Consider the following 14809-nt stretch of genomic DNA (forward strand, 5'->3'; position numbering starts at 1 on the left):
TTCGTTTAAAAATGTTCTTATAAAATCACATGCTCCTAATTGTATATTATGCATACATTATATATACACATAGAAAAGCTCTAAGCAGATGTATTTCAACATGTGTAAGAGTGATTCTGTCCTCAGGATGGGATGATGAAGGCTAAAGTTTCTCACTGGTGCATGTCTCTGTTTTATGGCAATCCTACATTGAGCACTATCTGTGTGGGGTGCAGAAGGCGGAGGGGAGACCATCCTGCATTCGGGAGGTCAATCTCAGCCGTCTGTCTGTGGTTCTGCCCTTCCCCATTCTGTGGCTCCTCCCTTCAGTGCCCCATTTCTATTCTGGCCTCCTCCTGGTTCAGGGGGCTTGTGCAGAGTCCTATGCTCCCTTATTGGCTCACAGACCTCAGCCCACACCCCCACCCACTCATTCTCTCTCTCCCCATCTCTCTCGCACACACATCACTACCATCACACACATACACACACACACACACACACACACACACCCTGCCAGACTCCTAGCTTTGTTGCTCGCTCCATTTGGCTCCACGCTGGGCTCTCCGCAAAACACACACTGTTGGTAACACTGCATACCCCTCCCATCCTTACATAAAGGGGACCAGGAAGAAACTGAGGCTCAGGGAGGTTAATCTGTTTGCCCCCAGTCACACAGGTTGCAAGGAGTGGAGACAGGGCAGCAGGTTCCAGGCCCAGACTGCCTCCCATGACATCACAGCTGCCATTCTTCTCTCCTTGCTACTGTCTCCCCAAAGCACCAGCAAGGGGCCTGGCTTCCCTGATCTTGTCCGCCTTGCCAGCGCTGACAGTGGACAGGTGCCCCCAGTTACCTGCGGCACCTCCACAGCAGAAATGGAGAAGACATGGAGGCAGAAGATCTTGGAGCCATTGTAGCCGACCACAAAGCCCTGCAGCTTCTGCCGGTGCACAGGGAAGGTGCTGGCTTTGATGTTGAGGTAGCCTCCTCCCGAGAAGCAGAGCATGTCCTCACACTGAGTGTTCCAGGCCACACTGTTGGCGTTTGGTTCCTGGGGGACAGGGACGGTGGGGATCCTGTGAGAACCACCCTGGGCTTGGGCAGTGCTCGCACATTTCAGCCCAATACCCTCTTAAAGACTGAATCCCACTAAATTGCTTACAGTGGGATGAAGGGAAAAGGAGGAAAAGGGACCACAAAGAAATGAACAGAGGCAAGCCCCTCCATGCACCTGCATGTTGTTGGAATTTTTGAGTTAGCAAGCATTACTTTTGAAAAAAAAAATTATTCTCCTGAAATATGCTCATACCCTTCTGCCTAGGATCTTTTATAATGACTAAATCTTTTATAATGAGCATGGATTGTTTTTTATAATGAGAAAAAAATCAATATAGCTGTTTTATGTTTAGAGGGTGGGGCAGTGGAGAAGAGGAAAAGCCAGCAGGCAATGTCACAGCTGGGAATGCTGATGTCTCCTGGCAGGGCTGAGAATCACCTCCCCTAGCCTGCTACAGAACCAGCAGTGGGGACGGTGGAGCACACACCCTTCCATACTTGTATGGTTCTACGCTTAGACACAAGATTCACATTTGGGGCCAGCTACGCCCCCTATAGGTGGGAGGTGAGGCTGGGGAGAAGGGAGGTAACATTTCAGGCCCCATTTTGTGCCCAACACTGAGCTAGGCACTGTGGTATCCCCTATTCCTATAGCAATTCTGTGAGGGGCAATTACTAATTTCATTTTAGAGAAAAGTAATCAAGGCTCAGAGAGGCTCACTAACTTAAGATCACACAGTAAGGGATCCAGGCAGGACCCAAGCCCAGGTCAGCCTGAAGGCTGTGCCCTCTCTTGCCCCCAAACCATTCTACTCTCTTCGGGACATGAGTGAGTTGAGACTGACAGGGAGTCACCCCTGGGCTAGAGGTGGCCAGGTAACCCCTTCTCACTGACAGAGGCTGCTCCCCACTTCAGGACCCTCCCCCTATCAATTCTGCTGCTGAGAACAAGGAGGAGCCTGGTAAGGGGACTCAATATGCCCATAACATGAGGAAACCCTGCAGTGGCCGAGGAAACCAGTCAGGAAGGGCTCCAGCTTTGGGGGGAACTTCATTCCGGGAAACCAGTCCTGACCACCTACAAAGACCTAAAGAGACAAAGAATGGCACGAGCCCAGCGAAAAGCAGCCAGGCCCTGGGCACAGAGCTACTGGGCTATCTTCTCTGGTGACACTTCCTCAGGCCACAGGGCTGGATGACTCCACTAAACAATGCCTAGGCCCCCAAAGATCCAAGCACTTTGCATTCTACCGGCTCTTCTAGCATTCTTGTGAATTAAGCAGAAGGCAAGGCTTGCCCATCCCCTTCCCCCTTTCAGATGACAAAACTGATCCTGTTTCCTTCCCGTGCGATAGGTGCGCATAGACACAGGCAGGCCTGCACAGGTAAGACGCAGACTTCTGCAAAGGAAGTGCATCCATCGCCCCATTCACTGAGTGCCAACGTCACACCCCTCTCAGAGTCATGGCCCCATTTCTTGTTCATGGTAAACGCGTAAGAAAGGCTCTGCTTGCTCAGAGCCTTTGGTTTCCATTGGCAAGGAAACCAAAGTTAAAGAGGCTGGTCCAGGCCCTGCAGCTTGTGCCTGTGTGGGAGGAGCAGGTTGTGGCCCAGGGCCTCTGGGACTCTGCACCTGTGCTTGGCCCCTGCTCCTCACTGCTCCTCCCAGAGACCTGCCAGGACCAGAGCTGGAGAGCCTCCTGCAGGGGCTGGGAAGCTAGAGGAGGGTCTCTAATCAAAGGATGATGTCCCTGGGCCCCCTCGGGGACATCACCTGAAAAAGCAGCTCCTTGGTATCGATGTCATACACCAGGCAAGTGTCGTTTTCATCTACCACGGCCAGCTTCTTACGGGAGGCACTCATGTCCAAGCAGCGCACGGCTGTGGCCTGCTTCAGCAGGATGATAGCAAAGAGATTGTCCACGAAGATCTTCAGGATCTGGCAACATTTCAGTGAAAACAGTGTCAGTCACCATGGCAACAAGATCCTGGCCCACTGCCAGGCCGCTAGAATCCCATGTGCTCTGTAAGAACAACTCCCACCACCTTCACCAGAAGTTCTGTGCAGAGAAAAGGACTCCTCAAAAGAAAGAGGGGGGTGGTGGGCGCGTTGGCTTATCCTCAGCAGGCCAGAAGCGAGGTTCATCAGAGGCTGCAGACATAATGACAGCCCCGAGACAGGCCGAGCTCACTTCAGTGTCTGTTCGGACCGGGGATTTGTTGATGACATTACCCAAATGGCAGCGTTAGGAGAGGCCACCTAGCAGAGATCTGAGTCACGAACTAACACAGGAAAAGGCTACTATGAACACTGACAAGACATGTGGTAGAGAATTATAATAATGATGATGACAGCCATCATCTACTGATATCCCTGGTTTAAAAAAAATTTTTTTTAGAGATAAGGTGTTGCTATGTTGCCCAGACTGACTGCAGTGGCTATTCACAGTCTTAATCATATCACACTGCAGCCTTAAACTCCTGGGCTCAAAGTGATCCTCCTGCCTCAGCCTCCTGAGTAGCTGGGACAACAGGTACCCACCACCATGCCTGCTTTAATACCCCTGGTGTTTTTTGTTTGTTTTTTGTTTTTTAACACTGGCTTTAACTCCCAACCTTGATGATATCTGGTTTTGACAGTCCTATGAAATATGTGGTATTATCCTCATGTAAAATCAGCCTCACAGAAGTAAAGTGCCCAGCATGACAAAGCCAGTGAGTAGCTAAGTAAGAACATGACCTCAGGTTCACCTGACCCCAAAGTCCATCCTCCCATGGGAAGTGAGAGCTGCCTGAGAAAGAAGCGGCCGTTCCTCCCCTTGGCATTGCTGCTTGACTTCACTCACTGCTCTCACGCCCCGTGACTTCCGTACCCAGCAAAGACCTGACAAGCCTCAGCCATAAGCCATCTGCTGCACAGCTTGGCTGTCAGGCTAATGCAGTTACATTGTCACTTTCAAAGTTCCATGTAGCAGCCCACTTAGAACTTTTCTTATGCTGAGTAAAGAACACACATGTACACACACACACACACACAGAGAAATCTGTTTAACTTTGTGTAACCTGGATATCCCACATCTAACTGGCCAAAGGGCTCATTTTTCTTACGACATCTATCAGTACCCTGAGGACCCAGCATTCTCTAGGACACATGCTGGAATACACTGCCTTAATCCACTCACTGCCCTAATCGGGAGCTGACCTAGGTAACAATCTCTGCCTCCCTCTAGAAATCCACAGAAGCAGCATCTCTAACAAATCTCCCACCTTCTGGTGACCTTAAGCCACTAATCCACTTTACATGTAGCCAAAGGTTATAGCTCAACTCTGCCAAAACATGGGCCTGCTATGAGTGTGACGGCCACAGCACCTTTGGCCTGAGGCGGTCCTCAAAACCTGAACTCAGGGCTGCCCCACAATTCAACCATGGAGGAGAGAAGCCCTTTTCCTGCCCTGAGAACCCAGCTCAGAGTCATTGCTAGACGGGTCACCCACGTGTGCATGTAGATTATCAGCCTGAGAGGAGACATGCGGGAGTGCTCACCTGTCCATTCTTCAGCCCCACTAACAGGCCTTCCCTTCCAGGAGGGCCGCCGATCACCTTGATGTAACGAATGAGAGACTCCATCTGCCACTCCCGCTCCTTCACTCCGCTGAAGGACAGGCACTGCAGCCGTTTCTCCTAAGAAGCAAACCCAGATCTCATGGAAATTCAACAGAATAAGTGCTCCCAGCCCTCCCCAAGGAGGTCTTCCTGCCCCTAAAGTGTGAAAATACCTACACATTCAGTATCTATCTATCTAACCCAATGTAGACCCCATAATTGGCATCGTTAATCCAAGACTCCGTGCAAGGCTTCCCCACAGAGCCCAATTCAGCCTCAGACTTTCAATGCAAACCTCCATCCAGGCAGCCTAGGCCAGAGGCAGCACTCAAAAGTACACATACTTGCCAGTACACATACTTGCCACACGTATCCTGTAATTTGTGGCAACCCTAAACCGCTTGAAGTTCTAGACTTTGATTATTGATTGATTGATTGATTGATTTTTGAGACAGAGTCTCACTGTCACCCAGACTAGAGTGCAGTGGCGCTATCATAGCTCACTGCAGCCTCCAATTCCTGGCTCAAGCAATCCTCTTGCCTCAGCCTCCCAAGTAGCTGGGACTACAGGCAAGTACCATCACACCCAGCTAATTAAATAATTTTTTTTTTGTAGAGATGGGGTCTCAGTTTGTTTTCTAGACTTCTTTCAAACTACTAGCCTCAAGCGATCATCCTGCCTTGGCCTCCCAAAGTGCTGGGATTTACAGGCGTGAGCCACTGCACCCAGCCCAGTTCCAGACTTTGAGAGATTTTAATAGTATTTTACACTACAGTGATTCCTAAAGAATTATTCTCTTTCATCACCTCCAATAGAGCTATGTAAAACTAAATCCACCTCTACTTCCAAGATGCTGGACTAGCCTTCTCTCAAAGTCTTTCCAAACTTCTCTTGGCATTGACTGAGACACTCTCTAGGAATCTTGAGAAATTTTTTTCTATGAAAAAAAAAATCTTTCAGGAATTAAAATTTCCTTGACAATTACTGAGTTGATACAAATTTTATGTGTATATGCTTATCCATAAAAACTATCTTCATTTTGTATAACACCAATTTATGTTTTAAGTCATTAAAATATATCTAATCCCAGTATGACAAAATGTTCTGCAATAGAAAAAGGTATTCTTGGCTAGACACAGTGGCTCACACCTATAATCCCAGTACTTTGGGAGGCTGGACAGGTCTTAAACTCCTGGGTTCAAGCATTCCTCCTGCCTTAGCCTCCCAAAGTACAGCCTCGAATCTCTACTAAAAATAAAAGATTAGTTGAGTGTGGTGGCACGTGCCAGCTACTCAGGAGGAGGACTGCTTGAGCTTGGGAGGTCAAAGCTGCAGTGAGCCAGAATTGTGCCACTGCATTCCAGCCTGGGCAACAGAGCGAGACCATGTCTGTCTCAAGAAAAATATTTTTAAAAAAATAATAAAATAAAACAAAAAGCATTCTTCAGTTTATGGCTCATGACTTGCTAATAGAGTCTGGTTCATCCAGATGCCAGGAAAATGAAAGCCAATAAGCACCACTTAGTCTGATGGAAACAGACTTGTTTTCTAGTGACCAGTTTTAAAACCATGAGATGGGCACCCTATCATTGCAGGGAGCACAAATGGAATTCAGCCCAACCCCTCCAACACGCTGCTGCCCACCTGGCACAGGATGATGTGATTGGCACACACCACCAGGAGGTTGCACTCAAACTTCTTGATAATCTTCTCCTTTACCCGGTAATGCATGTCTGATGAGTCCTCTGAATACAACTCATAGATGAGGATTTTCTCTGGCAGTTGGATAGCCAATCGATTTCTGTAGATGGCAATCTTCTTGACAAGCTCTTTGCATTTAATCCGAACTGTCAAAGAAAAAAATATCTAGTTCTAGCAAGAGGTTGTTAAGTAAGGTGGAAGGGAGAGAAATTAAAAGCCATCATTTACTTAACGCTACTGGCAATTAAAGTGAGATACTCTCATTGAAAAATCTTTAGAGTATCTAATATACACAATCAACTCTGCTGAGCACTGGGATCCAAAGTCCTATAGGATCCAATCTTCACGGTCCAAGGCTGACAACTGAGTATGGAAATGAACTACTCACTGTTACCATCACTTGCTGGATACAAATATAAACTCCTCTCCACAGCACTAGTGGCCCCTGGTGATCGGAAGCCTGCTTAAGTAACTGACCTCACCTCTGGCCGCTCCCTGCCCACCTCCTTGACAAACAGGAAAGACACGTTAATTTCTGGTACACACCAGGCTCTACACTCCCACTACAGACCAGGTGGAGAAAATGTCCCTGACGGGGACACTGTGGAGCTGTCCAAGAGGCTTTGCCCCAGCTACCACAGCCAGAATCTTCAAAAACATATGGTCCTCCAGGGGGACCAAAGGACACTCATCTGAATCTACAAAAGAACCCCCCACCTGGATCCCTTGCAAAGGCACCCAGCAGTGCACTAAGGCCAGCACATGCAGATATGAATACACCTGGAGTAAGTGGATTCTGAGCCTATTTAACCAGCACAGCTACTTAAGTGGACAGAGGGAGAGACTGCGGTCTTAGGGCTTGGAATGACTATGCTAGGCCTGGAACCCTGATCTTCTGACTAAGCCTGTGCCAATCCAATTCCGCTGCTCATCTCTGGCAGAAGGACCCAGCAGGAGGCAAGTGGAGACTGGGCTGAGGGAGAAGCACCCCTGAGTGACTCTGACCAGAAAGGATAAAGGTCCACAAAGACCCATGTAGGTCAACCACCTGGCTCCAATCTGTCATAAATCATCCTCCCTCACTCAGGAAATTCACGTACTCCTTGAAATTATGAGTTGGTACATTTTTCAGAGAGGGCTTATTGCTTTCATGAGATCCTCAAGGAGATTGGCATCCCTAGTTCCCCCACCAAAAAAAAAAAAAAAAAAACCAAAACCCCAAGACACAGACCCAGTGGCTAACATGTTTTCAAAAGGCCAAGGAGAAACCTTTCCTGTCATTTCAAGTGCCCTGTCAGTAGCCCTTTCCACCTGCTTCCACCTGTCCCTCTTCCCAAGGTCTAGACCTGCTTCTCACCTTTCTGCTCAGTAATCAGGTGCTGCACAATGACGTCAGTCATGCTATCCCTGTAGGCATAGCGGTCCTTGTAGAGCCCATGGACTGTGCTGAAAATAAGCTGGTAGAAGGAAATGGTGCCGTCCTGGCAGCCGACCACCTGCAGGGTGACAGAACTGTCAATTCCCAGCTCTCTGGAGACAGTCTGCACTCCCATTTGTCAGACACAAACCCCAGTGATATGTCTCTCGACATATGGCGGCTGCTCAGTGCCTCTTCAAGCCATGGCCCCACAGAACAAACTTCCTCTTCTTACCACATAGTTGGAATCCGGTTTCACTTGACACGTCCACACCCAGGAGTTCTGCTCCCCAACAGTCCCAAGCCGCACTCCATCCTTGGTGAAAAGAGATACTTGCTTGTCTGAACCCCCCAGCAAAATGTACTCCCCTTTAGTAAAGTAGCTGATGCAGCAGGGGTCAAAGTTCAGTGCCCGATCCTTCCCAATCTGAGGAAAAAGAACACACACCAAGGGAAAAACCATTTCCGAATCCATAACCATTGCAATACAATTAAGGGCTTTTCTCGCCAACTTTAGAGGGAGTTGGGAAGACAGGGATAGCTGGCCAGCCTTTTCTCCCGTGTCATCCCATGGTGAACACGGGCCTCTCTGCCTCTGCATCTCCCTACTCCCCCACCACACAGCCCAATCCTTAGCTCCTAGAGTCAGTGGCACCTCCCCTAGTCCCACCCAAGTGCTCCAGGAGTGCAGGTGTGTCAGGGCTCCTCAGCCAAGATGGAGACTGTGGGTGGTTTTGCTCCCAAAGGCCCCCCTCCCTCTGCAAATACAGTTCTTCATACAGTTCAGTGGGTTCCCTCAGCTTCTTTTCTCTGCCTTTTTTAAAAAAGTATTTTATAAAGCTGAGTTTATTCAGTTTAAAGACTGTCCTGGTCGGGCGTGGTGGCTCAAGCCTGTAATCCCAGCACTTTGGGAGGCCGAGACGGGCGGATCACAAGGTCAGGAGATCGACACCATGCTGGCTAACATGGTGAAACCCCGTCTCTACTAAAAAATATAAAACACTAGCCGGGCGAGGTGGCGGGCGCCTGTAGTCCCAGCTACTTGGGAGGCTGAAGTAGGAGAATGGCGTAAACCCGGGAGGTGGAGCTTGCGGTGACCTGAGATCTGGCCACTGCACTCCAGCCTGGGCGACAGAGCGAGATTTCATCTCAAAAAAAAAATAAAGATTGTCCTTTTATTCTGCAACTACACCCATACTACTTCTCTTTATTTTTTAATTCTTATTTATTTCAAGATAGGGTCTCACTCTGTCACCCAGGCTGGAGTGCAGTGGTGCAATTACGGCTCACTGTAGCCTTGAATTCCTGGACTCAAGTGATCTTCTTGCTTCAGCCTCCTAAGTAGCCAGGACCACAGGTGAGTGCCACCATGCCTAGCAAAATTTTTTTTTTTTTTGAAACAGGGTCTGACTCTGTTGCCCAGGCTGGAGTGCAGCGGCGCAATCTTGGCTCACTGAAACCTCCACCTCCCACCTTCAAGTGATCCTCCTACCTCAGCCTCCCAAGTAGCTGGGACTACAGGTGTGCGCCACCACGCCTGGCTAATTTTTGTATTTTTTGCAGAGACGGTGTTTCTCCTTGTTGTCCAGGCTAGTCTCAAACTCCTGAGCTCAGATGATCCACCCACCTTGGCCTCCCAAAGTGCTGGGATTACAGGAGTGAGTCACAGCTCCTGGCCTAAATTTTTTTCTTTTTAAACTCTACATTGAACCCTTTTAGGAACTGCTACACTTTTCAAAGTGAATGCACCATTTTATATTTGCATTAGCAGCGTATAAGGATTCCAATTTCTCCATTTTAGTGAGTATGAATTATCTCATTGTGGTTTCAATTTGCATTTTCCTGATAGCTAATGATATGGAGCATCATTTCATGTGCTTATTGGCCACAAAGAAATGTCTCACTCTATGGCTTAGGCTGGAATGCACTCATATGATCATAACCCAAGGCAACCTTGAACTTCTGGGCTCAATTCCTCTGCCTCAGCCCCCTGCCACACCTAGGAGCTGAGACTAGAGGCATATACCACCACACCCAGCTAATTAAAACTATATTTTTTTAGAGATGGGGTCCCACTATGTTACCCAAGTTAGTTCTGAACTCCTGTTCTCAAGTGATCTTCCTGTCTCTGCCTCTCAAAGCACTGGGATTACATGCATGAACCACCATGCCCAGCCCTGTCTTTATAGTTCTTTATATATTCCAGATACAAGTCCCTTATCAGATATATGAGTTGTAAAACTTCTCACATTCTGTGGCTTGTCTTTTCACTTTCTCAATGGTGTTTTCTCAGCTTCTAGGATGAAGGTCACTCCCAAACTCAGCCCCCAAGGTCATTCTCTCAGCCAAAATGAATTTGTAAGTTTCCTAAGCAGGCAATGCTTTTTCAGGTTTCTACATCCTCACAGGTGCTGTACTCCACACCATCCCTAGACCCAGCCAGGAGTGCTCTTTCCCTCACTTTGTCTGCCAGGTGTCATCTCCTCCAGGAACATCTCCAATCCCCATCCCCTCATCCCACCACAGCACCTGTGCTCGCCTATCCCATTGCACTTCTTTCATTGCCTGTAGATACAGGGTTAATCAGGTCTGCCCCGCTAAAGCACAAGTTCCTTATTACCACTGGAGTTTTTTGCTGCCCCAATGGTGTCTTTTGTGAATAAAAAGACTGTTTGTGATTAACATTATTAAACTAATATTCAATTTATAAAAGAAATAACTTTAGGGAACTGATTTCTCCTTAAGTTTTTAAGTTCAATTTACAAATATTTTCCTATTTATAAATCTAGTTAAAGTGAACAGCCAATTGACTGACTGTTTAAGGAATTTAATTTTGAACAGATTATAAAATCCCTTAAATATCCAGTCTCATTTAAAACTTAGTTAAATTAATTCCCTTATACCAATTTAAACTGCAATTATAAGTTTAATACATTCAAATTTCCTTTCCTTTTTAGGAATTTCAAATGCCTAGCAACCAAAACTTTCCCTAGCACTTATCTGATGCTAGAAAACCTAATAAGAAAACTAAAAATTCTTATGAATCATGACATGGAAGGCTAGCAGCTTCTGCAAGTGGCTCAGTAGTTCCTATCGGAACATCCTCCCACAAGTATAAACAATAAACTCTGGACCAACTATAAACAACAACCATTTCAGGGCAACCAAAAGCAGGCAGGAACTGAAGACACATGCACATCTGGAAGAAGAGAACAAGCACTAGGTGAACTTCTCATTTTTTTTAAGGGTTCTTGCCGGAGGGTAGCCCTCTTCAGCATCATGCTGGGTGAATATAGAATTTGGGAGGACCACAGCACCCAGAAAGTGAGGTGGGAAATTCCAGAAAAGAGATGCAAAGTAAGAGCTTAAATTCTGCACATAAACTCCGCTGAATATCTGGAAACTCTTGAACTACAAACTGTGATGAGATGCCAAGCAGCCTAGCTACAGCTAAAGAACTGCACAGAGATGTCAGCTGCTGACACCACTGAAAACATGCAGTTTTGATATTGAGCCCAGCAAAGTAAACTGCCTGCTTAAACATATATACACACAAACATACACAATAATCTTCAGAGGAACATGATGGAAATGAGTCTCTATGACGTATCACTCACTATATTGAGTACAATTCAAAATTCCCCAAAGCAGAAAATGTGAACCATATTCAATGGAGACTGAACCATGACGACCCAGATGTTAGAAATAGCAGATGAGAATTTTGTTTGCTTTTTGGGCACAGGTCTTGCTCTGTCACCCAGGCTGGAGTGCAGTGGTAAGAGTTCACTGCAGCCTTGAACTCCTCAGCTTGGAAATACTCCTGCCTCAGCCTCCTGAGGTGCTAGGACAATAGGTGCCTGCCACCTCGCCTGGCTAATTTGTTTGTTTGTTTTTAGGGATGAAGTCTCTCTATGTAGCCCAGGCTAGTCTTGAACCATGATCCTGGCCTCAAGTAATCCTCCCTCCTCAGCCTCCAAAAGTACTGGGATTACAGGCACGAGCCACCATGCCCAGCTGCAGATGAGAATTTTAAAACAGCTATTGGCAGGGCACAGTGGCTCAAGCCTGTAATCCCAGCACTTTGGGAGGCCGAGACGGGTGGATCACAAGGTCAGGAGATCGAGACCATCCTGGCTAACCCAGTGAAACCCCGTCTCTACTAAAAAATAAAAAAAACAAAAAAAAACTAGCCGGGCAAGGTGGCGGGCGCCTGTAGTCCCAGCTACTCGGGAGGCTGAGGCAGGAGAATGGCGTGAACCCAGGAGGCGGAGCTTGCAGTGAGCTGAGATCCGGCCACTGCACTCCAGCCTGGGTGACACAGCGAGACTCTGTCTCAAAAAACAAACAAACAAACAAAAAAAAAACAGCTATTATAACTATGGTTAAGACGATAAAGAAAAATATGCTTGTAATGAATGAAAAGGAAAAAAGAACCAAATGGAAATTCTAGAACAGAAAAATGCAATAATAACTGAAACAAATATGCACTGAAAGAGCTTAAGAGAAATGTCAGAAGTTGCAGAAGAGTCAATGAAATTTAATACTGAACAACAGAAATCCTCCAATCTGAAGATCGGAGGGAAAAGAAGGGATTTAAAAAAATAATAACAGAGCCTCAATGACTTGGAGAACAATAACAAAAGGTCTAATGTAAGTGTAATTAGAGTCCCAGAGGAAAGGAAAGAATGGAGAAGAAGAAATATTTCAAGAAATCATGGCCAAAATGTTTCCACATTTGGTGAAAGACATAAAGATATCAATGTGTACATTCAAAAAGCTCAGTGAACACCAAGCAGAAAAATACAACAAATTGCTTAAGCATTCCAATATTGCTTAGGAACCTTAAATAATATACACTTTAAATATAATTCTTATATCTTTCCACTTAAAATCAGAAGTAGGCCAGATATGGTGGCTCACACCTGTATTCCCAGGAATTTGGGAAGCCAAGGCAGAAGAATCACTTGAGCCCAGGAGTTTGAGACCAGCCTGGACAACATAGAAGACCCTATCTCTAAAAAAAATATTTTTTTTTTAATTAGCAGGGTGTGGTGAAATGTGCCTATAGTCCCAGTCACTTGGAAGGCTGAGGTAGGAGGATTCCTTGAGCCCAGGGGGATCAAGGCTGTAGTGAGCCATGATCATACCACTGCATTCCAGCCTGGGTAATAGGGTGGGAGCTTTTCTCAAAAAATAAATAAATAAAATCAGACATATAAAATTACTCAATACAACTTTTAAATGGTCATTGCAAGACTAATCTGATAGATATTCTAATATGGATTCTGGCACCAGCATGCCTGGGTTTCACCAGGGTGGACCACAGACTAAATGTGTGCCTTTGGGCAAATTATTGAGCCTCTCTGTGCTTCAATTTTCTTGCATGTAATATGGTGATGATAACAGTATTTACCTCATAGGGTTGTTACAAGGATTAAGAGAGTTAATCCTTGTAAAGAGTTTATATAATGCCTGGAATTCAATAAATGTTAGCTATTATTATTATTAAGTCGATCCTCTTAAGTATTACTAACACTTCAAATGACAAAAATACACAAATTATACCTCAGGCTAACACAAAAGTATGGGTTTGATTTACTTCATCATCCTACATTTAATTCTAATCTTCCCAGATTGGGAAGGGAAGACACTTATCCACCAAGAAAACAATTTTACTGTCCCAAACAAGTTGGGATTACCATCTCAGCCATCTCAGCAGGTTAAGGTTGCTTATCATGCAGAAACTTTGGGCCACAACACGAGCTCTGGGGCGGCATAGATGCAAGATATTTCCTGTGGCCCTCCGCCATGTTGAGCTCTTTTCTACTGTGGCCACAGCAACAAGACCCCATTCCCTCCCACTGCAGTGCGGTCATTTGTTCCCAAGAGTCTTCAGTACCCACATCCAGTGCCTCGTACACAGTAGGTGTGCCTATAAATATCTGTTGAATGATGACGTACACACATTAAGCGGATGAATAGAGAGGGCCGGGGAAACTAGATGATAGTTAATTAAAATGAGAGTTTTAGGAAATCAACCATGGCAAACTGAGAAAACACTTCATTATCTGCTCCCTTTATCTTTTCTTTACTTGAATACAAAAGAAATGACCAATGGTAAGGCAGGGGTAGAAGAAATGGCCCAAAAGCTGGGCTACACACATCTAAAACTCTTCCGTCTTGCATGACATATTTTGAGGAATAAGGATGCTATGAAATTAAAGGCTTCACTGCACAGGTTGCATTTCTCACTTGCTTGGCTATGGTATGAACCCTGTATCCAGCACCTTTACTCTAATTCTTGGCGTTTCCTGCCTACTAATAAGTCATCCTACTACCATGCTCTCTATATTTTAATCCACTCCCCACGGAAACAAGTTATTCTTCTGAAGCAAGAATCTGTGATGCCACTTCCTGCCATCTATGGCTCCTGAATACTTACAATATATGATGTTTGAACTTCTTATTCTCACTACTCAGGTCCTTTATAATCACATCCTCGGCCAGGTGTGGTGGCAGCTCATGCCTATAATCCCAGCACTTTGGGAGGCTAAGGCTGGCAGATCACCTGAGGTCAGGAGTTTGAGACCAGCCTCACCAACATGGAGAAACCCCATCTCTACCAAAAATACAAAATTAGCCAGGCGTGGTTGCACATGCCTGTAATCCCAGCTACTCAGGAGGCTGAGGCAGGAGAATCGCTTGAACCCGGGAGGCAGAGGTTGCAGTGAACCGAGATTGCACCATTACACACCAGCCTGGGCGACAGAGCGAGACTATCTCAAAACAAACAAACAAAAAATCATAGGCCGGGCGTAGTGGCTCACACCTGTAATCCCAGCACTTTGGGAGGCCAAGGCGGAGGGATCACGAGGTCAAGAGATGGAGACCATCCTGGCTAACACAGTGAAAACCCGTCTCTACTAAAAATACAAAAACAAACAAAAAAAAATTAGCCGGGCGTGGTGGTGGGCACCTATAGTCCCAGCAACTCAGGAGGCTGAGGCAGGAGAATAGTGTGAACCTGGGAGTTGGAGCTTGCAGTGAGCC

General features: G+C 46.3%; 1 protein-coding gene across 9 annotated transcripts in view; it reads right to left on the reverse strand.

Moving 5' to 3' along the window:
• IFT122 (intraflagellar transport 122) overlaps positions 1-14809 on the reverse strand; it is a 97479-nt gene that overhangs the window by 35860 nt on the left and 46810 nt on the right. For all 9 annotated transcript variants that reach the window (XM_050781584.1, XM_050781589.1, XM_050781588.1 and 6 more), the window contains 6 exons: positions 7995-8186; positions 7700-7838; positions 6286-6488; positions 4581-4718; positions 2811-2975; positions 834-1031 (listed from right to left, as the gene is read on the reverse strand). In XM_050781584.1, the coding sequence (XP_050637541.1) occupies positions 834-1031; positions 2811-2975; positions 4581-4718; positions 6286-6488; positions 7700-7838; positions 7995-8186 (1035 nt within the window). The remainder of the gene's footprint in view (positions 1-833; positions 1032-2810; positions 2976-4580; positions 4719-6285; positions 6489-7699; positions 7839-7994; positions 8187-14809) is intronic.

The sequence above is a fragment of the Macaca thibetana genome, chromosome 2 (assembly GCF_024542745.1).
Source record: "Macaca thibetana thibetana isolate TM-01 chromosome 2, ASM2454274v1, whole genome shotgun sequence".
Classification (NCBI taxonomy): domain Eukaryota; kingdom Metazoa; phylum Chordata; class Mammalia; order Primates; family Cercopithecidae; genus Macaca; species Macaca thibetana.